Source organism: Chiloscyllium plagiosum, chromosome 12, assembly GCF_004010195.1.
Source record: "Chiloscyllium plagiosum isolate BGI_BamShark_2017 chromosome 12, ASM401019v2, whole genome shotgun sequence".
Taxonomy (NCBI): Eukaryota; Metazoa; Chordata; class Chondrichthyes; order Orectolobiformes; family Hemiscylliidae; genus Chiloscyllium; species Chiloscyllium plagiosum.
The window spans coordinates 21447242-21474983 of record NC_057721.1 but is presented as its reverse complement, the minus strand read 5'-3'; the positions used below and the strand labels follow the sequence as shown (position 1 = coordinate 21474983).

General features: G+C 40.8%; 1 protein-coding gene across 3 annotated transcripts in view; it reads left to right on the top strand.

The window, feature by feature from the left end:
• The window catches only part of tiam1a (TIAM Rac1 associated GEF 1a), a 327029-nt gene that overhangs the window by 121198 nt on the left and 178089 nt on the right, over positions 1–27742 (top strand). For 2 of the 3 annotated variants that reach the window (XM_043700705.1, XM_043700702.1), the window contains exons 2-5: positions 6119–6288; positions 7801–8847; positions 11591–12032; positions 17498–17670. In XM_043700705.1, coding sequence (XP_043556640.1) covers positions 7813–8847; positions 11591–12032; positions 17498–17670 — 1650 coding nt within the window. In that variant the 5' untranslated portion in view covers positions 6119–6288; positions 7801–7812. Of the gene's footprint in view, positions 1–6118; positions 6289–7780; positions 8848–11590; positions 12033–17497; positions 17671–27742 lie in introns of all 3 variants that reach the window. The other variant, XM_043700703.1, reaches the window with a different exon arrangement.

Sequence of the window (27742 nt, the reverse complement as noted above, 5' to 3'; positions counted from 1 at the left end):
TCTTTACCCAGAGAGTGGTGGCTGTGTGGAATGCTCTGCCACAGGGGGCAGTGGAGGCCCACTCTCTGGATTCATTTAAAAATGAGTTGGATAGAGCTCTCAAAGATAGTGGAATCAAGGGTTATGGAGATAAGGCAGGAACAGGATACTGATTAGGAATGATCAGCCATGATTATATTGAATGGCGGTGCAGGCTCGAAGGGCTACTCCTGCACCTATTGTCTATTGTCTATCTCCTTCTATCTATTTTCTATCTGCTTTCTTGGCAATCAGTCACTATACCTACCCAGATCAGATAATTCTTGGCCTTTATTTGCAAACCCATTCTTTGACTCAACTGTTTAGCTGTGTGGGGCTGAAAAAGCACAGCAGGTCAGGCAGCATCTGAGAGCAGGAGAGTCGACATGAAGGGCTTATTCCTGAAATGACGATTCTCCTGCTCCTCTGATATTGCCTGACCCGCTATGGTTTTCCAGCCCTTCACTTTTTGACTGATGTCCAGAATCTGCAGCCCTCACTTTCTCCTTATCTGTTGAACAGCATGTCTTGACAGGAGTTTGAGTGTAACTTGATTGTCTGTTGTGCATTGCAGTTGTTTACCATCCAGTGACTCATGACTTGCCTTTTCTGCAATCTGCTCAGCTTGATTTCTTGGCAAACTACCAAAACCTTAAAGTGGGGAGTGGCCGTGTACAAAGGATAAAAGAAAGTGATATGTGAAGAGAAATATGAAACCAAAAAAAAACAAGAGGAAGTTGGGAAGAAGGAAATCGAAGGGGCACAGGAAAAAGAAAGGAAGATGGAAATCAAGGAAAGGAGGAATGATAGTTTCATTAAAAAAAATGACTTCCCCTACCAAGCCTCAAAATTTAGACATACCAGAATCTTACCACTAGTTTGAGTGAAACAGATTAGGTTTGTTTGATTTCAGAAGTCCTAAAGTATGTGGCTGTTGCTGATTCTGAACTCTTTTGATATTATTTGGCAATTGTTGTGGTGACCCAAGGCAGGCTTAAAATAACAACATTTGTTGCTTCAGAGCTTTCAAGATTTTGCTTCAATAAAAGTAATTACGCATCGACTAAGCCCTTCTCAGAGCTAACTTGCCTTCAATTCACTTGTGCTTGTTCACCTCTGACATGTTCTGTATCTAAAAAAAACTATCTTCCCATCTAAGTGAGTTGTGCCTTGAACACTTAGCTACAGTTTTAGTCATTAAAACTGACAACACTGTCATGCTCCTCGTCAGTACCACTTTTAGATCTAGGTTTGTATCTCAATTTGCTGAATTCAACTGTCTCCCCTTCTCACTTTGGTTCGATCTACTGGATGTCTTCACGTTCCATTTTGATTTTCACTGCTTGTAGCATCAAACAGTCTCGGGATCTCTGTCTTCCTATTAATTGTCTGAAAACTCGATACAATAACAATCTACCTATGTACATACTTTTACACTTCAGCTGCATCCTTTACATGACCTCCTTGACTGGTCCAATCATAAAATATTTCACCTTGCTAATCACCCTTCAATGTATTCAACTGCTTCTCTGACAGGCCACAAACCCTTATGCCTGTGTCCAATACTTTTAGACCCGGGTGAGGAGACTACTTTTCCCCCAATTGAAGCAAATGTTGGCTTTGACTTTAAGTATTCAAAATAATGCAAATAAATGAAAAACTTATTTGAAAGAAATGCTCAATATGTTACACTTGTGCATAAATGAGTAGGAGTAATCCTATAAATCATTGACCCATTGATGTCTGGTCACACCAATTAATTAATATGAAATTTATGCTGGTCAAAGGTATAAGAATTAGTTTGTGAAATCCAAGAGTTAACTTCAAGCTACCAACTCCTGTTATCCTTCGTGCGTATTTGCAAATGCAAAGTGTGTATTTGCAGGGATTATTCCTGGTTCTAGTTTAAAAACATGTTTTGTGGGGTCCAAGAGAAGATTTGAGACTGCTTTTTCTCCTCTGGGATCTACTTTTGAAACCATCCTGATTTATTAGATAAAAGATACATCTTGTTGCAGACTCTTAAGGGCCCTGTATGAATTTCATTTGCTAATCTCAATCCAGTTTCTTTTGCTCCCACTCAGAGAACCACAACTGAAATAATTGAAATTGTTACTGAGAGAATTGAGACTGCACAATACCAGGAACTACTATGACTGCTTTGCTTACCACATGAATGAAGAAGTGTTCCACAATGCCTGCTAGGTTTAATTGTTAAATGAAGTAATAAAGTGAACATCAAGATGATTAAGCTTTGATTAAATGTGTAATGTTGCACTGTCAATGAAGGGAAGTAGATGTGTTTGAATTACAATTGTTTTGTGACACCTGCATGTGTTTCAGGTTGTACAGCTATGGGACTCGAGGTCAGTTCTGTCTTTTTAACATTATCAATTTAGTCTTTAACATTTTAATTGTGCTGACCAGAGTGGGTAGGGGTGTAAATCAGAAAATAAATTAAGCATCTTTTGTATAAATGTTAGAATTGAACCAAATGTGATTACATTCTACACGACCATGTCATTTGTGAGTGGCCATCCATTTAAAAAGCTCCATTGTGTACAAGATGAACCGTGTTGCACATTGTTGTGGGGGAAAAACACCAGTCTTTGAGTCAGAACTGGGGTTCAATGACCGAGTTTATTGCATAAGGAAATACTGGAGCTCCAGGGAGAGAAAGACACCAACAGCACAGTGGTCAGCTGCGAGTCTTCTCTCGACCCGGAGCACATGTCAAGAAACTTTTATACTGTATATCTTGTGATACAATAGGTCAGTGATGAGATTATTATCTTTGTAATATGGTTTGTTTTTGGCAATCATTGTAGAATCATAGTTTTGATACAGGCTTTGTCAGTTCCAGCGCAGCCTTTGTTAATTTCCACGTGGTCATTGTCAGTTTCAGTGTAGATGTTGTCAGTTTCAATGTATGCACGGAAAACCATTGCTGTAGTAATGGGCGCAATTTGTTCTTCCTGAGAAGGGTTTCATTTCGAGAAGATGTTTTGGCTGGACCCAGACACCGTGTTAGTTACTATTGTGTAATCTCTCCGCCACCTGCCTTAAACTGGGTTGTGAGTGCGTTGTGTTGGCAGTCTGGTGGCAGTGTCCGTATCTGCCCTGCTGTTTCCCTCACTCTGGCAGTCAACTGATGGCTCAGCGGCCATCTTGTGTGTCCATGTGCCTAGTGTCACCCTGCCCCATGCCATCTCCTCCTTCACACATTGAATCTTTTTTCCATTTGTAAAGTTGTTGAATAAATATAATAGCATTAATTTGTTTTCCTCCAGAAAATGTAATCTCTTCTGAGTTATGTTTATTTTCTTAGGAAATGTGATGACTGTGATTATGTTCTAGTTTTTATATCAGCTTAAGCATTCTGTCACAATTTTGGCATATGTAATAATTTAATAATGGCATCGCATTGGTTATGGTGTGTTTTTGCTCCTCAGGTAACTGTAATTGCTCTGCTCCTAATCTTAACTTTATCCACCTTTTAATCTGCATGCCAATTTACCTGACTTAAGCAGCTTTCACTTTAATTGCCCTTCTCATCAGGGCAGAAAATGTTTTTTTCTCAAGAACTTGAATAGTTTGTCAAGGCATTTTTTTCATTTTCAGAGCTTATACTTCGTAAAAAGATATTGGCACATGGTGTGTTTAAACTCGTATAGATGCAGAATTTGAAGAATTCAACAATGTTTTCAATAATTAGCAATTCTCCATTAAATATAAAGCACAGCACAACAGCAAAGCATTAATTTCTGAGACACGACAGGAATTAAATTGGCACAACACAATGAGTATAAATTATCAGCAAACCTTTTACAGAAAAACCTATCACCCTAAAGACGCCTTCAAAACATTGGTTCAGTCACATCTAATGTATTTTCCGTTATATATGCGCTAAACTGGAAGATTTTAGCTGGGCATTATCACCCTTTTTGTATTGTACCCAAGATCTGAATCTGAGACCCAAATTTGACAATTCATGCAGTAGACTTCATAATAGCACCCTATACATGATTTTCCACCCTACCCTGTCCATAAATTTTGCAAACACATGCAGCCTTAAGGTAGAGATTTCACATTCATTTGCAAGGAATTAGTTCCCTCAGTGATTTGAGGTTTTTCTGACCCTAGTTAGCTGATTTAGCTTCTGAGTGTTTTACATCTGTTCCCTCTCCTTTGCAGCCTGCCTCTTTGTATCGCATCCTTCAGCCTACGTTTCTCTCACTCTCTTGCAGCATTTCTTGCTCTTTCCCATCTCCCTTGCAGATTCCCCTGCCACACCCCCATGATGTTCAGACACTCCCTCTACTCCTAGTCACGGTGCCTCCTTGATCTCTGTTTCAACGCCTTGCAGTCTCACCCTCTGCTTCCACTTCCTTACCACCTTACCTCATTTGCTACGTTTCACAGGCAGCCTTGCCCTTTTCTCCCACTTCTTGCAGCCTCTGCTGTCCTCTTTAGCAAGAGATCACTCCCACCCTAGTCACCTCAGACTTTATTAGCTCCCCACAGTAGACTGGATGAAGTGACTGCACTTTTATTGTGCAATTTTGCATTTCCAAAATAAAATCAAATTGCTGGCTCGAATCAAATCCTAAGATTTTCAAGATTTTAGCCACACAGTTACGACTGTTATACTGCATATTCCACTTGTGTATAGTTCGATGTTCGTTACAATAGCATGCAACACCTTTTTCCCTCATATCTGTTTTAACCTACAATTGTCGTACGTATTTTAGGTTAAATGCCTTACAAATCAGATTACTTTCAAACATGGTAAAGGATGTTTACAGTAGTCCTCCCTAAAGTAGGGAATGGGACTCAAGGTGGGGTCATGAGCAGAAAGTTAAAAATCATGAATTCTCTGACAGCCCTGGAGCTCTGATTGAGGTATAATAATTGTGCTCCTGCTGTCACTGGTTTCACAGAGGAGACATGAAAATATGAGCTTCATGGGGTCACATTGGCAACAAGTTTGAGGAGTACTAAATCGCATGCTCAGCATTTGGCAGTACTGACTGATCCAACTAAAATGCTCTCGAAGCTTGAAATCTGTTAACTGGAATGGTTTTTAAAAAAAAAACAGACACAAGTTACTTGGTATTAGTTTGCAATTATTTTATACCTAAAGTATTATTTTTTTTACATATTGGTCTGGAAGGTCTGCAGTAATTTCTTTTGTAGGAGCTAATGTTAAACACTATTTGTAAATTGAAATGAAAACTTAAAAGCCATATTTTTACATTTAGTTCGAAATGTATCAAACTGTTTTCAGCTTGGATTTAATTAAATTTTGCTGGCTCATGTTGGGAGTGAATGTAATGAAAGCTAAATTCTCGCTTTCTATAAAGAGTTCCCATACCAATTCACTGGAAATACAGATGAGAAGTATGAAGCAAGAAGGCCAGAGCCCCAAGTAAATGTCTGGTACAGGCTGGTTTAAAAAATGCTCGCTCTCTCAATATTGGAAATTCAAAACCGCTGAACCTAAATATTTATCAGCTTTGGCAGAGGTTTGCAATCAATGGATCTGTTCTTTTGTATGCCTGCACCAGAGGCCCTGCTGGCATGCAATCTGATTTTGATTATTCCATATCTTCCTACCTTCAGATAAAATTATTTCTTGAGATTCCTACAGGGTCTGGAAAAAACTGAATGAAGGAAATTTTCTTGTTGAGCCACCTTCAATCTTTAATTGACACAAATTGTGCATTACATGTTGTATTCAGTCATCCCCTCAGTCCTGGCTGGATTGGTTTTCCTTCGGACATTGCAACTCCTTCTAGGTTTGTTTTAATTTCATATCAAAACAAACTAGTGAGGTTGCACAGTCCTGGGACATGATAGATCATGGAAGTAGAAGATCAAATGCAAAACTGTCTATCTGATATCCTGACAATTTTGGAAGGTATTTTTGCTAAATTACAAGTTTTCTATGCATTCAGCTAAAATATTTAAATCCTGTAGTATTTGGAAGATGAATCTGGTGATTACAAAGCATCCTTTCAAGCTGTTTTTTTTCTTTGAGTGATGGTCATGTTGTTTTTATCTTCAAATTAATACATTGTAACCATAAACTTTTTTTCAGGCTCCTGTTAAAATTCACTTGCTGAAGCTAAATTCTAAAGAAGACCTGGATTAGTAAGTGTTGAAAGTCACAGTAATGTTGGTAACTTGATTGCTATGCCTTAATTTCTGGCATGTACTCCACCTGAAGACTCGGTGAACTGTTGTTTGATTTCAACACCAATCTCCAAGGTAAGGTTCTTTATTTAGTCTTGGTATTTTATATCTTTTTATTTGCAATTTCAGGGGATAGAGTTTTTTTTGCATCTCATGTGCATTATTCCAAGTTGCCAAAAATGAAGACCTACAAAAAATTGCAAATTCAAGAGTTGAAAGTTGTTGATAAGTCAGTCAACAAAATGATTTGAATTTTTGAGTTTTAATCTGTAATTTGCCAACAATCTTGTTATGGAAATGCGATTTTCTATTAAGACAACTTCAAATGTTACAGATTCTTAATGATAGTATTGTAACATATGTTTAGTACATATAAAAATTTTTAAATGTAATATTTTCAAGTAAGAGCTATTCTATATTCTTCATTTAAATACCAAATCATCAGTCATTAATAGAAAGATCATTGACATATTGGATGTAAGTTTGCTCATCGAGCTGGCAGGTTTGTTTTCAGACGTTTTGTCACCATACTAGGTAACGTCATCGTGACCATTTACCATCCTCTGATAAAAAGAATCGGAAATTACATCACCAATCTTAAGAAACAAGGCCAATAAATAGAGAGGAGGGACAATAGCACCAGCACTTCATAGGAGGCTCACTGATGATATTACCTAGTATGATCATGAAATGTCTGAAAACAAACCTGCCAGCTCAGTGAGCAAATTTACATCTAGAACCTCAATCTGAGCTGCAAATTGACATATTGTCTGTGTTCATTCATTCCAGCCAACCTTTTTTTCATTTTTGTGGTGAAATTTTCTATTTGAGCTCCCTTATGTTTTGAAAATTCCAGGACTTGTCACAGGTACATAATAGATCTGTTTTTCCAAAGCAATTTACAACTTCAAGAGCTTAAAATCTGATTTTTTTTGAGCAATTACCATAAACATCAAAGCAACCAAGTGATTTACATTGGGGTGCAAGGTTCCTTTAGCTTTTGGAACTCAAAGATGTTTTTTGTTTTGTACTGGTGTAAGCACATACTACTGAAGAATCTGTTTTTGTTTAAGTGGTTACCTTAATTTAAGCAAAACAAGTTGAAGTAGATGCTGAAGAAAATCTGAAGCAACAAGATGATGTCTTTCAAAAGCACGACATGTTCACCACAGCATCTTTGCACCTGGAAATTTCCTGCACCTATGATGTGGGTAATGAGTGCTTTTTTGAGACCAAAAAATATACGAGTAATCAGATTAGGTAGAACCATGGTGAGCCTAGTTGTTCAGATGGTGCCACAATTCAAAATACTTTGCATGAATTTTCTCATTATGGTGGTCACTTTCTAATCTGTTTCTATAATTTGACTCCAGGAGTAATGGACATTTTCTCCTTTGGATTATTTTGACTTCCTGTTAGCATATATAAATCACTTTTGAAAATATGAATTTGCATTTGAAAATCAACTGATTCTTCTGAAAATCGTTGATCTAGGGAAGTTTGAGTCTGACGTTAATGTGTTTTTAAAAAATTCTTTATAACTCAAAACAAAACTTATTTTTCGAAGACTTATTTTTTTTTCCTTAGACGTCTCAAAAGATGGGAAATTCAGAGAGCCAGAATGATAGTGAACGAGCGTTTTCTGGAGATGAGCGTGCAGGTCTGTCACGCAAGCACATGTCTCGGTCACTTCGCATTCCAACTAAAACTTCACGAAGAGCCAGGCCTGCCTCAGCAGTCAGGATTACACACAGAAATTCCGAAACAAGCACTAAGTCTAGTAGCACTCCCAGTATCCCACAATCACTGGCAAGGGATGGCCTGGACGTCAGTCATCCAGGAAATCTTAATAATGCTTTAGAAGAAGAATTTGGTCGTCCATCTTGGGTGGGTAGAATGGGTAAAAGTGTAAGGCCTGTGTCTTACCATACAGGTTCTTCAGTTTCCAGTACCAGGCGAAGAAGTGCTGTCCAGCCACTCCATTCAAGGGATGAGCTTGACATTTGTTTGGACAATCATATTATCCATGTTATAGAGAATTTTGATGAAATAAGATTAGACTCTGTTTCCCAAGCAAATATTGAAGATCTGCATCTAGTTACTGGAGATGAAACGACCATTTTAGAAAGCACAAATATCAAGAAAAAACGATCCAAATCTGCTGATATGTGGCGACAAGATAGTATGGAATTCTCCTTATCTGACCTAAGTCAGGATCGGTTAACCAGCACAGAAGATCTGTTGGATAATACTGATGACAAGGGATATGAGAAAAGTAGGCTAATAAACAGTAATTCTATTGATCTAGAACAATTGAGTGGAAACCAACGTGCTAACTCTCTAAATGAACTATATAGCCAAAAACCAACAGGTGCAAATATGAACAAAACGCGAAGAAACAGATTTAAGACACTCCCTCGGAATTTGAGGACTCATTCACATAATACAATACAGCCAGAAAATATAAATGCTGTGGCCTGGTCAGCTGGAGAAAATGCAAGTGTTCATTCATATGTTGCCTCAACGCTTCCATGCAGGAAGTCCCATTGCCTTTCCGAAGGAGCGTCTAAAGGACGAATAAGCCATGTTACTGATAACAGAACCACATATGTCAGAAGGTCCAAAACAACACAGGTAATGCATAGAATAAAAAATCATGTTGGCTTTTATTAAAGCCATTGACAATTACTGGTTAACTATAGAAACTTAGAGGATGATGGATTTGATGTCAAATAGTCAGCAGTATTTGGAGTTTAATTCTATTTCTGTTTTATTTAGCTGTGGCCAGAAAGATTCTTAATTAGACTTTTTTTTGAAGCAGCAATATCAATTAGTATTTAAAAATAAGATTCCAGCTGTTGTGGGCTGGAGGAAAACCCATATGTATGAATTTGCAAACTGCAAAGTATTATTTCTGGCGAGTTAATTGGAGTGCTAAGTTAATAGACAGTTTGAAATGGGTTCTTCAAATTCCCGTGACCAAGAATAATAATTGATATTTGACTGCTGTTACATACACGAAGCTAGCTTGATGTCCAGGCAATCTAATTTCAAGCATGTTTCAGTATATCAGCAGTTTAAAAAAGGAACAAAAGTCAAAAGCAAAGTGTGCTCTGCTAGTGAGCTGTAAATGTTGTCATTCTGTAGTGTTAAAGCTGCTAATAACCATATATTGAAAGCCCCACAATTTATCGTTGTTCAGTGTTGCAAGAAATACTTTTGCCACCCACATGCGCCTTAAGCAATCATCTCCCAGGCTGAGGAAGTCTTGCAGATTTCAACTTCATGGATTCAGCTATATAATAATCACCCTTTCTTTTGTGCGAAGAATTTCAAGTGATCCGCCCTCAAATTGTACGAGTTTAATTCCGTGGTCCATTGTCTTTGTCATAATTTGATAATGTTTCTTCACGAAATTCATTTACTTCTTTGCATAAACTTTGTGATCCAGTCTTGATCTCTCCGTTCTGAGGCTAAATAGCTTTGTTCAAATAGTTAGCACACTGAAAAAACATTCGCTTTGTAGTGACAAAATGCAAAAATGTGCACAGTTGGTAATAGTTGTTCCAGAATGTACTTTGTACAGAAACATAGCTGAAGGGACAAATAGTGATGACGAAGTGGGGAGGCTGCAGAAGGATGTGGACAGCCTAGAAGAGTAGGCAAAGAAGTGGCAGATGGAATACAATGTGGGAATGTGTGATGTTGTGCACTTGGTACGAAGAATAGAAGCATAGACTAATTTCTCAATGAGAAAAAGGTTTCGGAAATCTGAAGCATACAAAGGGACTTAGGAGTTCAAGTTCAGGATTCTCTGAAGGTTAACATACAGGTTCAGTTGACAGTTAAGGCAAATGCAGTGTTGGTATTCATTTTGAAAGGACTAGAATACAAGAGCAGAGATGGACTGAGACTGTATAAAGGTTCTGGTCAAGGTACATTTGGAATATTCTGAGCAGTTTTGGGCCCTGTATCAAAGAACGGATGTGTGGCATTGGAGTGGCTCCAGAGGAGGTTAACAAGAATGATCCTAGGAATTATGGGCTTGACATATGAGGAGTGGTTGAGAACTCTGGGTCTGTACTGAATATAATTTAGAAAGATGAGCAGGGATCTCATTGAAACTTACAGAACACTGAGAAGCCTGGATAGAGTGGACTTGGAGAAGATGCTTCCAGAAGTAGGAGAGACTAGGACCTGTGGGCTCAGCCTCTGGGTGAAGGGATGTCCCTTTAGACATAAAATAAGGAATTTTTTCAACCAGAGGGTGATTAATCTGTCAAACACATAACTGCAGAAAGCTGTGGAGGCCAAGTCATTGAGTGTATTTAAGATGGAGATTGGTTCTTGATTCATAAGAGGCTGAAGGGCTTCAGGAGAAGGCAGGGGAGTGAGTTGAGAAACATAATCGAATGGCAGAGCAGAGTTGATGAGTCAAATGGCCTAATCCTGCTCCTATATTTGGTGGTGTTCAGTAATTAAGATCTGTGAAAGAACTAAATTTGGCTGCTCTGCAGTCACAATGGTTATAAATGTTGGAGGGAATATTACTTAACAGTTCACTTACTGATGCACAAAATTAATGCCCAAAACGCAAGTTTCAGTTGGAAGTTTCTTTTAAACTTTGTTTCAAAAGCTTCCAGTTATATCACATGTTGCAGATATCACCATCCATGCTGAAGTATAAACTGCAATCTGTAGAAAATTTCAAATTGAACAGAGGCCGGCACGAAAACACGATAACTACTATCAGTAACCTGAAGCACTCTGTTCACGATGTTACTACCCAAGCAGATTCTCAACTTCTGTTGTCACTGGCCAGCTCCACAATGTTTCAAATGTCCAAACTGAATGTTGTTCCTGGGACAGTGGAATTTTTAAAAAGGTGGAGGGGGAAGAAGAAGACAGGTTTGTTTTATTCCCCACTTTGTTCATTTTCCAATTACCCTGGAGTATTATGTAACTATGAGGAGACCATGAAAAGTAAGCAGGGTCTGTTGCAAGAAGGGTACGGTGGAAAGGGAGATGTCTCCAGATGTTAGTTTTTCTGTAAGATAGTAGTCACACTCATGAATGCTAGATAGGAAATTGTTTTTGTGATGCTAAACCTTGTAAGATAAGTGGGGAACAATTAACTACCTAAAATAATTGGGGAGGATTGGTTTGCACAAATAATATTCAAATTGATATGCTCAAAGAACAGAAATTGTGATAAGCTTATGGGTGGACTTGACTGAAATAATGTACACTCTCGTAAAGGAGTGCAGGATAAAATAAAGTAATTGAACTTGTAAGCTCAATATGTATATGGATTATTATTTTGATTTGCATCTTTCACTGTAACAATGAACCGATTTTAGTGTGTATTTCTGTGTAGGACATTACCACAGGAGATGGAAGTGAATGTGCAGATAGTGGTATTGATGGTGCAACAATGGACAATGATCATCTTTCCCGCTTTTCCAATATGACCAGTACGACATGCTATCCAGCCAATTTCAACCGTGATTTAATTTGTAGTGATATTGTCACAGCAGGAGATGCACTTCGTCAAGGGGTGTATGAGAACTTTAGATGTACTTTGGAATCAAATCCTGTCAATACAGAAAATCCAGAAGAAGCGGAGTCAGCTATGAGCGATGAACAAAGCAGTGGTACCCTCAGCTCCCCAGGGCAGTCTGACAGTCAAACTGCAGATCAAGGAACTGTTCGAAAAGCAGGTTCACTTGCTGTGAAGAACTTTTTAGTCCACAAGAAAAATAAAAAAGTGGAACTGGCTACACGGAGGAAATGGAAATATTATTGGGTATCATTAAAAGGTATGTTTTAGGTTCTGTTGATTTTATTTTCGTTCAGAAACCTTTTGCCTGAATTCTTAATTATGAAATAGAGTTGAATGCTATTGACATTAAATTGAGTTTTACAATCAATGGTGCATTCAGTGGTAAATACTTTAATATAGATTTTGTGAAATGAATGCTTGTTGTCCACCAACTTTTGTTTTATTCCAGCACACACTATTCCTCAAAAAAGGAAAGGTTATCAACTTGACACATGCTAGATTTTGGATTGTATTATCTTCTGTCTCATACCAATTTTTGGATCTAATTTAGGCATATTACAGTAAAAAACAGGATGGAGAAGCTTAGCACCAAATGTACTTTGAACAGGTGTACAATTTTTCTTCATCCTATGTCTCTTGCCCAGAAAATGGTGAAAAATGTGGACAAGATGCAACACAACCTTCCTCACCCAATGTCAGTCACCACTTCCATGAAACAATATCTCTTCAGTAACTCCTGCTCAAGGTTGCTGGACCTATTTAAGATTGCGGGAGATGTTGGCAAGTCAGTTATAGGGCATGATGGTCACTTCAAGTTTTTCTTTGCGAAATGGAATCATTGACCATGAAAGCCTATGGATGTGACAATATTTAAAATTTAATTAAGACAACAGTTAGAGGCTTGCAGGAAAGAGCGGAAACTTTTCATTTAACATTTTGGATCTTCACAGTAGTTTCTTTATCTCAAATATATCCTTTACCTCATATTTCAAGCTTCAGACAATAAGGTTTAGCAGGAAAAGCAGTAATGAATATGATATCAGTGTGGTAGTTTTGGTGCCATTTTGCATTAACCACCGATATCAACTTCCCCACATGTGCCAACCCAGAACTTATCTGAACTTGTGAAGATGCCAGTGCATCAGAAAATTAAATTTCCAATTGTAGATCTTAATGTTGTTATAACAACAGATCTAGGACCTCAACCAGACTGAACCAGCACCATGAGTGACCATCTATCATAGCTGGCCAGAGCCATGCACTCTGGTTCGAATTGCATAGTATTTACAGAAACGATCCACCTGGCCAGCAGGTCCATGCTATTACACTAATTGATAAGATCCTGTGTCATTTGGTTTATATTAAGAACACCCAATTTTGCAAAGCAATCTAATTTATCTCTTTGACAATGGGCATAGATCATCAAAGAAATGGCTAAGATAAGTGGGTAGGTTGACTGATCTTTTTCAAGTTCAACTACGATTGCAGATGTTCCCCCTTGTGAATACTGAATTTCCTTTCCTCAGTCCTTGGATTCAGGCTGTCCTTTTTCTAATTTTATCAATTGGAGCTGCTTGCTTTTGCAAACGTTTTAAGACTGCAATAGCATTAGATTTCACTCCGGCTCAAAGTGATTTCTAATCGGGAGCACAAATAGCCCAGGGAGACTGCTTGGAATTGCATTGTCAGATGCATTGAATGACAACATATAACATGGCTTTCCTTCAGTAGGGGCTGTTTGGACACAATGGTAGTATTCTTATCTTTTGAGCCGCGTGTGCCCGGTTTAAGTCGCACCTGCTCGAGAAATGTTTAAGAACATGTCTGAACAGGTTGATTAGATAATAGCTACCTTTCCTCATGTAGTACAGCACAAGGTCAGCACACTGGGAAATGGTCAGCACCAGTGAGAAACACCAGTTATTCGTTGTGGGAGAGTTCAAAAGACTTGCTGGAGGACAGGGTCCTCGTCCATCTCGCCATCTGAAAGAGGTGCAGATTTTGTGTTTGACATCAAGGATTCAAACATGAGAAAATCACTGATTTTCACAAGCAGGTTGAAGGCATGTTAAGGAGTTTCATTATTATAGCCTAGAGACTCCGGGATTCTGTTACCAGCCTGCAGGATGTTATCTCACAGGTCATTGGCAAGATGGAGAGCATCTTTATCTCAAAGGTGCTGCAGAGGACCCGAACTAATATAACCGATGTCACTAGACCCTATAGAATAGGAAGAAGCTTCAGTAGCTGCAATCCAGACTCTTAAATTCCAGCTTGGCGAAATTCAATTTGTTCTTGTACCGTAAAGGAAGAGCTAAGTAATGAACTAAATGGATAAGAATTTTCAAGTAGTCATTTGTCTTTGGCATTCTGTTTTAAAGGGAAAAATCATGATCTTCAGTCCAGTGATGGTGGCAGTGGTGTGCGGAAGTGTAAATGCTGCCCTTTGTAGGATGTCAGCATGTTTGTTCATTTTTCAGTCCTTTCAACCAATATCCACTGTAGTTCCAGCATGTCAACATGTCAAGACTTTTCAGAAGCAGTGATTAATTGGGTCCCGAAGCATCCTGAGATCACCAGAAATTGTTTTATCCATTATAATGCATGCCTCAACCTTTTCCTGTTAACTGCTGATAATTAGGGAAGGTATGGTTGAGCCACTGTAAATATATTTTCCAAATCACTTCCTCAGAAATGTTGCAACACACTTCGAGTCATAGAGTTGTACAGCATGGAAACAGACCCTTCGGTCCAACCCGTCCATGCTGACCAAATATCCCAACCCAATCTAGTACCAGCTGCCAGCACCCGGCCCATATCCCTCCAAACCCTTCCTATTCATATACCCATCCAAATGCCGCTTAAATATTGCAATATTTATCAGCCTCCACCACATCCTCTGGCAGCTCATTCCATACACATACCACTCTCTGTGTGAAAAGGTTGCCCCTTAGGTCTCTTTTATATCTTTTCCCTCTCACCCTAAACCTATGCCCTCTAGTTCTGGACTCCGCGACCCCAGGGAAAAGACTTTGCCTATTTATCCTATCCATGCCCCTCATAATTTTGTAAATCTCTATAAGGTCACCCCTCAGCCTCCGACGCTCCAGGGAAAACAGCCCCAGTCTGTTCAGCCTCTCCCTATAGCTCAAATCCTCCAACCTTGGCAACATCCTTGTAAATCTTTTCTGAACCCTTTCAAGTTTCACAACATCTTTCCGCTAGGAAGGAGACCAGAATTGCATGCAATATTCCAACAGCGGCCTAACCCATGTCCTGTACAGCTGCAACATGACTCCCAACTCCTGTACTCAATACTCTGACCAATAAAGGAAAGCATACCAAATACCTTCTTCACTATCCTATCTACCTGCGACTCCACTTTCAAGGAGCTATGAACCTGCATTCCAAGGTCTCTTTGTTCAGCAACACTCCCTAGGACCTTACCATTAAGTGTATAAGTCCTGCTTAGATTTGCTTTCCCAAAATGCAGCACCTCATATTTATCTGAATTAAACTCCATCTGCCACTTCTCAGCCCATTGGCCCATCTGGTCCAGATCCTGTTGTAATCTGAGGTAACCCTCTTCGCTGTCCACTGGCTCAGAAGTTTGGACACTACCATTGAACCACAAGAGCCCTGAGCCAGAATCAGCAGGGCATTTGTAAGCTCAACACAGCTTTATCCTGCACTCTGAGAAGGAGTTGTTGACTTCTGGAGCAAAGCAAGAGCCAGTATTACCAAAAAGCAGTCACTTGCTAAGCATGGCCTCCCAGTTTTTTAGGCCACGGACCCTGTTGTCGAACGTACAAACATATGAACAAGGAGCAAGGATGGACCACTGGAACTCTCAAGCCTTCTTTGCTACTTTGAGATCATGGCTGATCTGATTGTAACCTCAAATCCATATTTTTGCTAGTCCTGATCATGCTTCACACTTTGCTTACCAAGAGTATTACCAAGGTGACTGCAAAGAACTGAGACAAATGGTTTGGAGCAGCACAGCCTTCTGAGGCTCTTCTGATAAACCTCAAAAGACTTTTGAAGTGTGCACAGTCTGTAATGGGAGTGGCGTCCCAACCTGCTCTTTTATAATTGGCTGTTGCTACTTACTGTTGCTGCCTCCCCTCTATTTTTCTTAAACAATCCTCTATTGAACGACTAAAGAACAAAGGAAGAACAAAGAAGATATCATCACAGAAACAGGCCCTTTGGCCCTCCAAGCCTGCGCCGATCCAGATCCTCTATCTAAACCTGCCGTCTATTTTCTAAAGATCTGCTCCCTGACCTTTCATGTATTTGTCGAGATACATATTAAATGATGCTATCTTTCCTGCCTCTACCACCTCCACTGGCAACGTGTTCCAGGTCCCCACCACACTCTTGTGTAAAGAACCTTTCACGCATATCTCCCCTAAACCTTTCCCCTCTCACTTTGAACTTGTGACCCTTGAGTTCCACACTCTGGCAAAAAGCTCCTTGCTATCCACCCTGTCTATACTTCTCATGATTTTGTAGACCTCAATCAGGTCCCCCCATAACATCTGTCGTTTTAATGAAAATAATCCTAATCTATTCAATCTCTCTTCATAGCTAGCGTCCTCCACGCCAGGCAACATCCGTGAACCTCCCCTGAACCCTTTCCAAAGCATCCATATCCTTTTGGTAATGTGGCAACCAGGACTGTATGCAGTATTCCAAATGTGGCCGAACCAAAGTCCGGGGCAACTGTAACGTGACCTGCCAACTTTATATTCAATCCCCTGTCCAATTAAGGAAAGCTTGCCATATGCCTTCTTGACCACTTTACTGACCTGCGTTGCCACCTTCAGGGAACAATGGACCTGAATACCTAGATCTCTCTTGTGTTCCTCTCAAACAAACAGCAAATGGATTGCTCTTTTTTAGGGCTTGACCAATTTTACACCTCTCCTCTGGTGGCTTGGGTAAAGTAGCTAAAATCTCCACTTCCAATATATTCTTGCATGCTTCTATGTTAATGGTATAGTTTCTGGTAGCGCAGGGTTAATTACAGTTTAAAGTCAGGCATCTCTATTTTATTTGGATATTGCAGTGTATTAATGCCACATGCGCAGGTAAAATCTGCTGATTTGTAGGTGTGTGACAAAAGTCCATAAAAGTTTTATTGTTTCTTTTACTTTGAGCTCGTTGGTGTTTCTGAGATTGTCTTTCGACTTCATAAAGCTTCCTATGCACGAGAGTTAACTTTTCTATCCCCTGACTGATTGATTACTTCAGGAATTTGCATTGTGCAGTTAAATCAATCTTAATTGAGGTACTGTCGAAGAGCTACAAATAGACTTGATTCCTTTGGAATATGGACAAAACCAGCTGGACTTCATGGTCCTGGTGATCATCCATTTGCCTCTTGTAGAAATGCGGCAACTAGTAGACATAATCATTGAGAGGTATCCCAATGTTATTCACTATCAAGGTTGATGCCTGAAGATTGGTCGTTTGGATAAAGTACTCGAAATTGTTCCAGTAAGGAATTCATATATTTATGAATGCACCAAGTAAATTGACCAGAAAGAATTTAAAATTATATCCAGTGTTTGACAGTTCTCAGTACATTGCCTATAAAGTATAAAAACTGAAATTTGTCATAGAGTTTAGCGTGTTACATAGGTAGCATTGACATTGTTTAGTTACTGTAACTTATATTTAATTTAAAATATTATGTTCGTTTTCTAACTTTAGGCTGCACTTTATTTTTCTACGATGGTGATGGAAGATCAGGAGTGGATCAGAGCAGTGCACCAAAGCACATGGTTTGGATTGAAAATAGCATTGTTCAGGCAGTGCCCGAACATCCAAAGAAAGATAATGTGTTCTGTCTCAGCAATTCACTTGGGGATGCTTTCTTATTTCAGGTTAGTAATATACCACTCATCTTTCTGACATTTCTCAATTTTCAAGTTAATTAACCAACCTTTGATATTATAATATTACTGTCTCAAAAATGCACTTTATATTTTTTATTAAACTGGTGGAAGTAATGAAGTTACATTTTACGTTCATTATCGATAAACAAATGCTGTATATTTCAATGAAAAATTATAAGTTCAGTTTGAGTTATCCTTCATTGTGACTTTTGTCTGAGATTCCCCCAGCTATATTACCTACAATTATCCAACTAATTTCTTAATTGTGAACAGATTCTGGACTGAAATGTAGTGTTTTTTAAATACTTGTATTCATTTCTTTACATAAACTTTTAGACCACTAGCAATTCATGGAATTTTAAGCTGCCTTAATTGATTGATTGACATTTTCAGTTCATTTACCATGTCACATATGTCAGTTGTGACTCAGCTGTTAGCAGTCATGCAATCTTAGTGTCTGGCCATGTTGGTTTTCTTTGCTGGGAAGTTTTTTTAAAGCAGAATACTAGAAAACCGCTTTATATAAAAGTAATTATAAACTGAAATTGCATTTTATATCTATCACTCAATCAACACAAAATCAGATTATTCGTAAACCAACTGATTCCTTAGTGTGAGATCTTGTTTCAAAAACAATAATATATGCCATGGATAAAACTTTCAACCATTTAAAGAATCCACCTTTCCAGACTGTCTGATTGTAGCTCCTACACTTCAAAACCTCACACCAGTGCACTGCAAAGGCTCATTTCATTGACACAAAAGAAAGGCTACAAATATAGAAAGATAAACAAATGTTGGGCCATCTCAAAGTGTTTTGCAGCGTGTTAATTATGAAGTGTCATCAATGTTGTGGAGGTACATGTGTTAACTAATTTGTGCATAGCAAAATTTCACAACAGCAATTGATCAACTAAGATAAAGCTTGTGAGCATAAAAAAAATCTGGAATTAAGAGTCGACTGATGACCATGAAACCATTGTCAATTATTGGAGAACTCATCTGGTTCACTAATGTCCTTTAGGAATGGAAATCTGCCATCCTTACCTGGTGTGGCCTACATGTGATTCCAGAGCCACAGCAATGTGGTTAATTCTCAGCTGCCCTCTGAAATGACCTAGCAAGCCACTCAGTTGTGTCAATCGTGAGAAAGTCACAACAAAAATGAAACTGGATGGACCACTGGCATCGACCTTGGAACCGGAAAAGCCCGTCATTGGGGAAGAAAAGGCTTTTGCCCGAAATATCAATTTTCCTGCTCCTCTGATGCTGCCTGACCTGTATGCGTTTCCAACACCACTCTAATCGGAGCTGTCTCACAGATTAGTCAAGCAATAGTCATTCTTACAGAATCATACCTTATAGATAACACCCCAGACACAACCATTACCATCCCTGGATATGTCCTGTCCCACAGCAGGACAGAACGAGCAGAGATGGAAGCACAGGGGTGTACAGTTGGGGGTGAGTAGCCTTGGGAGTCCTCGACATCGACTCTGGACCCCATGATGTGTCATGGCTTCAGGTTAAACATGGGCAAGGACACCTCTTACTGGTTACCACGTACGGTCCTCGTTCACCTGATGAATCAGTACTCCTCCATGTTGAACAGCACTTGGAGGAAGCATCGAGGGTGGCAAGGGTGCAAAATGAACTTTGGGTGGGGGATTTCAATGTTCACCACCAAGAGTGGTTTGGCACCAGTATTACTGATTGAACTGGTCGGTTCCGAAAGGATATAACTGCTAGACTGGGTCTGCGGCGGGTGATGAAGGAACTAACGAGGAAAAAATGAACTTGACCTCCACCTTTATTAATCTGCTGGCTGCAGAAGCATCTGTCCCTGACAGTGTAGGTAACAGCGACTAGGAGAAAGTGAGGACTACAGATGCTGGGGATCAGAGCTTAAAAGTATGTTGCTGGAAAAGCGCAGCAGGTCAGGCAGCATCAAAGGAGAAGGAGAATCAACGTTTCGGGCATAAGCCCTTCTTCAGGAATGAGGAAGCTGGAGAAATCTGCATTCATCCCTTGTGGTTAATAACAATTAAATGTGGCTGTCGTAGCGAGTCTGTTTGAGGACGTGGCTGAAGAGCTTCAGGGCAGATGAGATGACCTAGGGGGTGCAGTGAGGGAGGGACTCACCGAGATCCTTGTAGAGGGATGAATGCAGATTTCTCCAGCTTCCTCATTTCCCCATCCCCCACCTTTGCTCAGTCCCAACCCTCAGACTCAGCACCGCCTTCTTGACCTGCAATCTTCTTCCAGACCTCTCCGCCCCCACCCCCTCTCCGGCCTATCAGCCTCACCTTACCCTCCTTCCACCTATCGCATTCCCAACGCCCTTCCCCAAGTCTCTCCTCCCTACCTTTTATCTTAGCCTGCTTGGCACACCCTCCTGATTCCTGAAGAAGGGCTTATGCCCGAAACGTCGATTCTCCTTCTCCTTTGATGCTGCCTGACCTGCGCTTTTCCAGCAACACATTTTTAAGCTAAGTGTAGGTAAAAGCGACCACTGCACTACCTTTGTGAAGACTAAGTCCCATCTTCACATTGAGAATAATCTCCATCGTGTTGTGTGGCACTATCATTGTGCTAAATGGGACAGACTTTGAACCAATCTAGCAGCTTAAAGACTGGGGATCCATGAGGCGCTGTGGGCCATCAACAGTGACAGAACTGTACTCCAGTACAATCTGCAACCTCATGGCCTAGCATATACCCCACGCAACTATTACCATCAAGTCCGGGGATCAACCCTGATTCAGTAGACAGTGCAGGAGGCCATTCCAGGAGCAGCATCAAGCATACCAAAAAATGAGGTGTCAATGTGGTGAAGCTACCAAACAGGAGGCATGCCAAATGACATAAACATCAAGTGATAGACAGAACTAAGTGATCCCACAACCAACGGATCAGATCTGAGCTCTGCAGTCCTTCCCCATCTCGCCATGAATGGTGGTGGATGATTTAAAAAAAACTCACTGGAGGAGGAGGCTCCACTGTATCCCCATCCTCGATGATGGAGGAGTCCAGCACGTCAGTGCAAAAGACAAGGCTGATGCATTCGCGACAATTTTCAGTCAGAAGTACCGAGTAGATGATCCATCTTGGACTCCTCCAGTGGTCCCTGGCATCTCAGATACCAGTCTCTAGCCAATTCGATTTACTCTGCTTGATATCAAGGAATGGCTGCAGCATTGAATATTGCAAAGGCAATGGGCCCTGATATAATTCTGGCAATAGTACTGAAGCTGTCTGCTCTTGAACTTGCTGCTCCCCTAGCCAAGCATTTCCAGTAGTTATAACACTGGCATCAACCCAACAATGTGGAAATTGCCCAGGTATGTCCTGTACGCAAAAGCAGGACAAATCGAATCTGACCATTTAATGCCCAATCAGGTGACTCTCCATCATCAGTAAAGTGATGGAAGGGGTCATTGACAGTGCTATCAAGCAGCACCTGCTCAATGATGTCCAGTTTGTGTCACTCCGTTCCTGATCTCATTACAGCTTTGGTTCAAACATGGGCAAAAGAGCTGAATTCCAGAGCTGAGGTGAGAGTGACAGCCCTTGACATCAAGGCTGCATTTGACCGTGCATGGCATCAAGGAGCCCTGGGAATACTGGAATCAATGGGTGTCAGGGGGCAAACACTCTGCTGGTTAAAGTCACACCAGACACAAAGGAAGTTGGTTGTGGAGGGTCAATCATCTCAGCTCCAGGACTCTCTGCAGGAGTCCCTCAGGGTAGTGTCCTCGGTCCAACAATCTTCAACTGCTTCATTCATGAACTTCCCTCTGTCATAAGGTCAGAAGTGGGGATGTTTGCCGATGATTGCACAGTGTTCACCATTTGCAACTCCTCAGACACTGAAGCAGTCTGTGCTAAAATACAACAAGATCTGGACAATATCCAGGCTTGGACCAATAAGTGGTAAGTAATAATCACACCCCACAAATGCCTGACAAAGACCATCAACTCCTGCCCCTTGACATTCAATTGTCTCACCAAAATTGAATCCTCCACTGTCAACAGCCTTGGGGTGACAATTGACCAGAAACTCAAATGGACTCACCACATAAAATACAGTGGCTACAAGAGCAGGTCAGAGATTAGGAATACTGCAGCGAGTAACTCACCTTCTGACACTCCAATCTACATCTACAAGGCACAAGTCAGGAGTGTGGTGGAATATTCCCCACTTGCCTGGATGGGTGAAGCTTCACACCATCCAGAACACAGCAGCTTGACTGGAATCACATATACAAACATTCAATCCCTCCACCACCAGCGCTCAGTAGCAGCAGTGTGAACTATCAACAAGGTGCACCGCAAATATTCAACAAAGAACCTTGGACAGCACCTTCCAAACCAACAGTCACTTCCACCTAGAAGGACAAGGGCAGCAGGTACTTGGGAACACCATCTGCAAGTTACCCTCCAAGCCACTCACCACTATGACTTAGATATATACTGCCGCTCCTTCACAATTACTGGGTCAAAATCCTGGAATTCCCTCCCTCCTGGCATTGTGGGTCAACAGTGTTGACTTCTGCGATTCAAGAAGGCAGCTCACCATCACCTTCTCGAGGGCAAATGGGCTATCAATGCTGGCCAGCCAGCGATGCCCAAGTCCCACAAATTAATTTTAAAATAATTTAAAATGAAGCAAGTTGGTTTATGACTCTATGACTAAGTTCTATATCGAGGAAAATTTTAAGATATCAAGGTGTTTTCATTTTAATTGTCTTAATTGGGTCCATTGGTCTCTAAAGAAGCCTTTAATATCAGCTATAAAGTTGCATCTAGGTTTAAGTAAACATTGCTCCTCTTAGCCGTGTTTCACTTGATTGAATGATCTAACTTGAAGAAAGTGAGGACTGTAGTTGGTGGAAAGTCAGAGTTGAAAAGTGTGACGCTGGAAAAGCACAGAAGGTCAGGCAGCATCTGAGGAGCAGGAGAGTCGACATTTCGGGCACAGGCCCTTCATCAGGAATGTGGAGAGGGAAGGGGGCTGAGAGATAAATGGGGGGGTTGGGGTGGGGCTGGGAAGGTGATAGGTGGATGCAGGTGGGGAGGTAATTATGATAGACTGACTGCCGCAGTCAACCTGTTGTATCCACCTGCTCCTGCCTCACCGAACTTATCTCCCCATTTCTCAACATTGTCTTGTCCCCCTTGGTCCAGGAACTCCCCACATATATTTGGGACACAACCCATGCCCTCCACCACCTCCCATGATTTTTGTTTCCCCGGCCCGCAACGCCTCATCTTCACCATGGGCATCCAGTCACTGTACACATTCATCCACCATGATGAAGGCCTCCAAGCCCTCTGTTTCTTCCTCTGCTGTCGACCTAATCAGGACCCCTCCACTGACACACTCCATTTGATTGGTGGAACCCTCAACAACTTCTCCTTTGAATCCTTGCACTTCTTTCAGACTAAAGGGGTAGCCATCAGCACCCGCATGAGCCCCCACTATGCCTGCCTCTCCCTAGGTTACGTGGAATAGTCCATCTTTCGCATTCACACTGCCACTATCCCCTACCTTCTCTTCTGCTACATTGATGACTGTGTCGGCGCCCCCTTGTGTTCCCACAAGAAGGTTGAACAGTTCATCAACTTGACTAACACCTTCCACCCTGGCCTTAAGTTCACATGGACCATCTCTGACATCTCCCTCCCCTTCCTGAACCACTCCAGCAACTAACTCAACACACACATCTATTTTAAACCCTCCGACTCCCACAGCTACCTGGACTACATCTCTTCCCACCCCCTCACCCCTGTAAAAACATGATCCTTTACTCTCAATTCCTCCACCTCTGCTGTATCTGGTCCCAGGAGGACCAATTCCTTTCCAGGACATCCCAGATCACCTGCTATTTCAAGGACCACAATTTCCCCTCCCAAGTGATTATCAATGCTCTCCAGCGCAATCTCTGGATGCAGCATGTCATTCTCTGCCATTTCAGCCATCTCCAGCCAAACCACACCCACCAAAGATATATTTGCCTCCCCACCACTATCTGCAAGATGCACTGCAGAGTTCCACAGAGACCATTCCCTCCATGACTCCCTCTTAGATCCATGCTCTCCAGCAATCCACACCCTGCACCCTCCCTTGCTGCGCACGAGGTGTAAAACCTGCACCCTCATCTCCGTCCAAGGCCCCAAAGGATGTTTTCACATCTGGCAAAGATTTTCCTGCACATCCACACACCACCTCCTGTGTCTGTTGATCTCTATATGGTCTCCTCTACATCGGGGAAACAGGATGCTAACTTGCGGAGTGTTTCAGGGAACGTATCTGGTCCTAATGCACCAAACAGCCCCACTGCCCTCTAGCCAACCACTTCAACTCCTCCTTCCACTCCCCCAAGGACATGCAATTCCTGGGTCTCCACAACCACAATCGAAGCAGCCTACCAATTGAAGGAAGAACGCCTCATCTTCCTCAAGACCCTTCAACCACACTGCATCAAAATCAATTTCATCAGTTTCCAAATCTCCCATTCCCCACCTCATCCCGGATCCTACTTCCAACATCAGCGCCACCTTCTTGACCTGTCCTACCTGTCCATGTTCCTTCCCACCTATCCAATCCACAATCCCCACTGACCTATCACAGGTACCCTCACCTGCATCCACTTATTGCCTTCCCAGCTACTTTCCACCCTCCCGGCCATCAGGACCCCCACCCCCCCCAAACCATTTATCTCTCATCCCTCTCCCCCCTCCTCATTCCTGATGAAGGGCTCATGTCTGGAACATCGACTCTCCTGCTCCTTGGATGTTGCCTGACCTGCTGTGATTTTCCAGTGCCACCCTTTTCAACTCTGAATGATTTAACTTCCCAACTTGGATAGTCAATGCAGATTGCATGAGGAACCAGTGATTTTGCAAAATCATCACACTGTTGTCGTCATGTTCATGATTCTTGAACTGAGTTTTCAGATTCTTGTCTGCAGCTCCACTTACTTGATGGCAACTTCAACAATATTTGCATATGCATCCAAAATAACTTTTAAGTGGAGTGTAAATCACTTTTTATTTCAATAAAAGTGCAGCTGCAGTTTTATGCATGCTATGAGAGGGACCACAATATACGTTAATGAATGACTTCTGCGGGAGTCAAACTTGCGCTTGTCCAATTTGTAATTCTGGATTGTTGAAGCAAAAATTCACAAATAGTTAATGATCTTTGAATCTGGACTTTCACAATTTATATAGTCTGATGGAGTTTGCTGAGTAGGTTGCACAATAATTGCTATTACATGCAGAATGCCTCATCAAACCATTTTTATGCATCTTATACCTTATAAGTAATTTGTGTTGAGTGACCAACTTGTTAAAATCAAGCTTTTGGAGAGCTCTAACAGGTTGGACTATAACCTGGTATTGTGTGACTTCTGCCTTTGTCCACCACAGTCCAACTCCGGCACCTCCACATCATTGTTAAAAATAGCCTCTCGGCTGTTTCTGTATTATAGATGGATAATGCTTAACTGTAGAGTAGATTATTCAGCATGTAAAGTGAAAAGTTGGTTGACTGTACGGGTGTATTGGGACTGAGTTCTTCATCAGAATTGTTTTCATCTTGAACCTTAAACATTTAACCAGATGTTGACAGACCTGCAGTGTACATATTTCAGGTTTCCAACATATAAGCTTCTTTTCATGACTGCATTATCTAGCACTCCGTCAAGTTAACACCGTTTGATTTCAAAACAATTTATTCTTTCAAAATTTGTTGTTACAGACTTCATTTCTGAGAAATCCATTTAAAAGGATGTGTATCTTTTTCTTTACCGGTCCATATAGCTTCCTCCTTCAGTTATTTGAATAACACAATTTACTGCTTCAAAAACATGATTTTAATATTGAATATTGAATAGCTACAGACAAATGTTGAAGTTACCTGTTGTAAACATAAACATAATTAAAAAGACTGAATCACAGCATTACATGATGCTCTCAGTTCATTGGTGTGAAGGAAATGGATACAGAATTGGTTTGACAGTAGGAGAGGGTGGTAATGGAGGATTGTTTTTCAGACTGAAGGCCTGTGACCAATGATGCTCCGCAATGATCGGTGCTGGATCCACTGTAGTTTCTCATCTAAATAAAAATTTGGATGAGAATTTAGGAAACGTAGTTAGTAAGTTTGCAGATGACACTAACGTTTGTGGTATAGTGGACAATGAACGAGTCTAACTGAAATTGCAAGGCATCTTGAGACAATGGGCTGAGGATTAGCAGCTGAAGTTTAATTTTGATAAATGCAAGGTATTGCATTATGGTAGAACAAACCAGGTCAGTATTTACACAGTTAATAGTAGGGCCCTGGATAATGTTGTTCAACACAGAGATCTAGGGTTTCAGGTACATGGTTCTTTGAAAGTTGCATCCGAGGTAGACCGGGTGGTTAAGAAGGCATTTAATGTGCTTGCCTTCATTGCTCAGACCATTGACTTTAAGAGTTGTGACATTATATTGAAGTTGTACAGGATATTGCTGAGGACAGTTTTGGAGTACTGTATACAGCTCTGGTCACCCTACTATAGGAAGCATATTACTAAATTAGAGAGAGTTCAGAAAAAAATTACCAGCATGTTGGTGTGACTGAAGGGTTTGAGTTATAAGGAGGGGCTGGATAGGCTGGAACTTTTCATTGGAGTGTAGGAGGTTGAGGGGTGACCTTAAATCTGTAAAATCATGAGGGGCATAGAAAAAGTGAATAACAAAGGTCTTTTCTCAATGGAAGGGGAGTTCAAACGTATGGAGCATACTTTTAAGGTGAGAGGAAAAAAATTTCAAAAGACCTGAGTGGCAACTTATTTTTTACAGGGGGTAATTCATATGTGGACTGGACTGCCAGAGGAAGGGCTGCCAAAGCAGCATTGACCGCCAAGAGGGGTTATAGCTTTAAGGTGTTAGGGAGAAGGTATAGAGGAGACATAGGTTTTTTACGCTGAGAGTTGTGAACACTTGGAATGTGTTGCCAGCGGTGGTGGTGGGACCAGTATCATTCGGGACATTTAAATGACTGCTGGACATGCACGTGGACAGCAGTGAATTGAGGGATGCATAGGTTAGGTTATTTTATTTTAGATTAGGATTAATCCTCGGCACAACATAGTAGACCGAAGGGCCTGTTCTGTGCTGTACTTTGCTATGTTCCAGGAAATGGTAGATGCAGGTTCAGTTTCCACATTTAAAAGAAAGGTTAATAAGTAGGAGAGGTTTAGAGGGATATGGGCCAAATGGAGGCTAATAGGACTACTTTAGTTTGGAAAACTTGGTTGGCATGGACGAGTTGGACCGAAAGGTCTGTTTCCATGCTGTATGACTGACTCTATGACTGCCATTTAGAGAAAAACAACAGCTTGGATTTAAAACAACAAAGTCAGCTTTTGTTCCTAATTAACATTAATAAATAACAAAACAAGACTGTCCGATATACTGCACAGAACTGAGAAGAAAAACTTTAGCCAGGAGGGAGCCTGGCCAGCAAAAGCTTAATGCTGTCTGTATGCTGAGTGTGATGTTGCTTTAAAAATCAAGCAAATTTGATCATTACCTCTCATGGAAGTTTTTTTTTCAATTGTTGGAGTCATCAGCATATCCATCCTCACTATTAGTTTGAGTCAGGGAAGAAATGCGTAGCCTTGACCTGTGCCCATTGTCCAGAATCTAGTTCACTTGAAACTTGTTCAAAGAAAGCAATGACTCTTGTTTGGTCCTGCTCAGCATTTTTACAAATTTTAAAGGCCCACAATTTGCTGTGAAAATAACAGCTAGTTAATGCTGTTATAAGTGTACTTTTTTTTCAAAACAAAAAGCAAATTTGTGGTGAGAAGTTTGGATGTCACTTGTGAATTGCCAGAAAGTGAAATGATATGCTTCCCTCTATCATTAACATCACAATAAATCATAGCTTGCTATCAGCTTATACGTAATTTTAAAACAATGTGAGCGTTTTTCAAAAATTTGAATACCTATTAATGACAAAATGTGTGTTCTTGTGGTGTCACTCTTGGGGTAGAATTGAAAC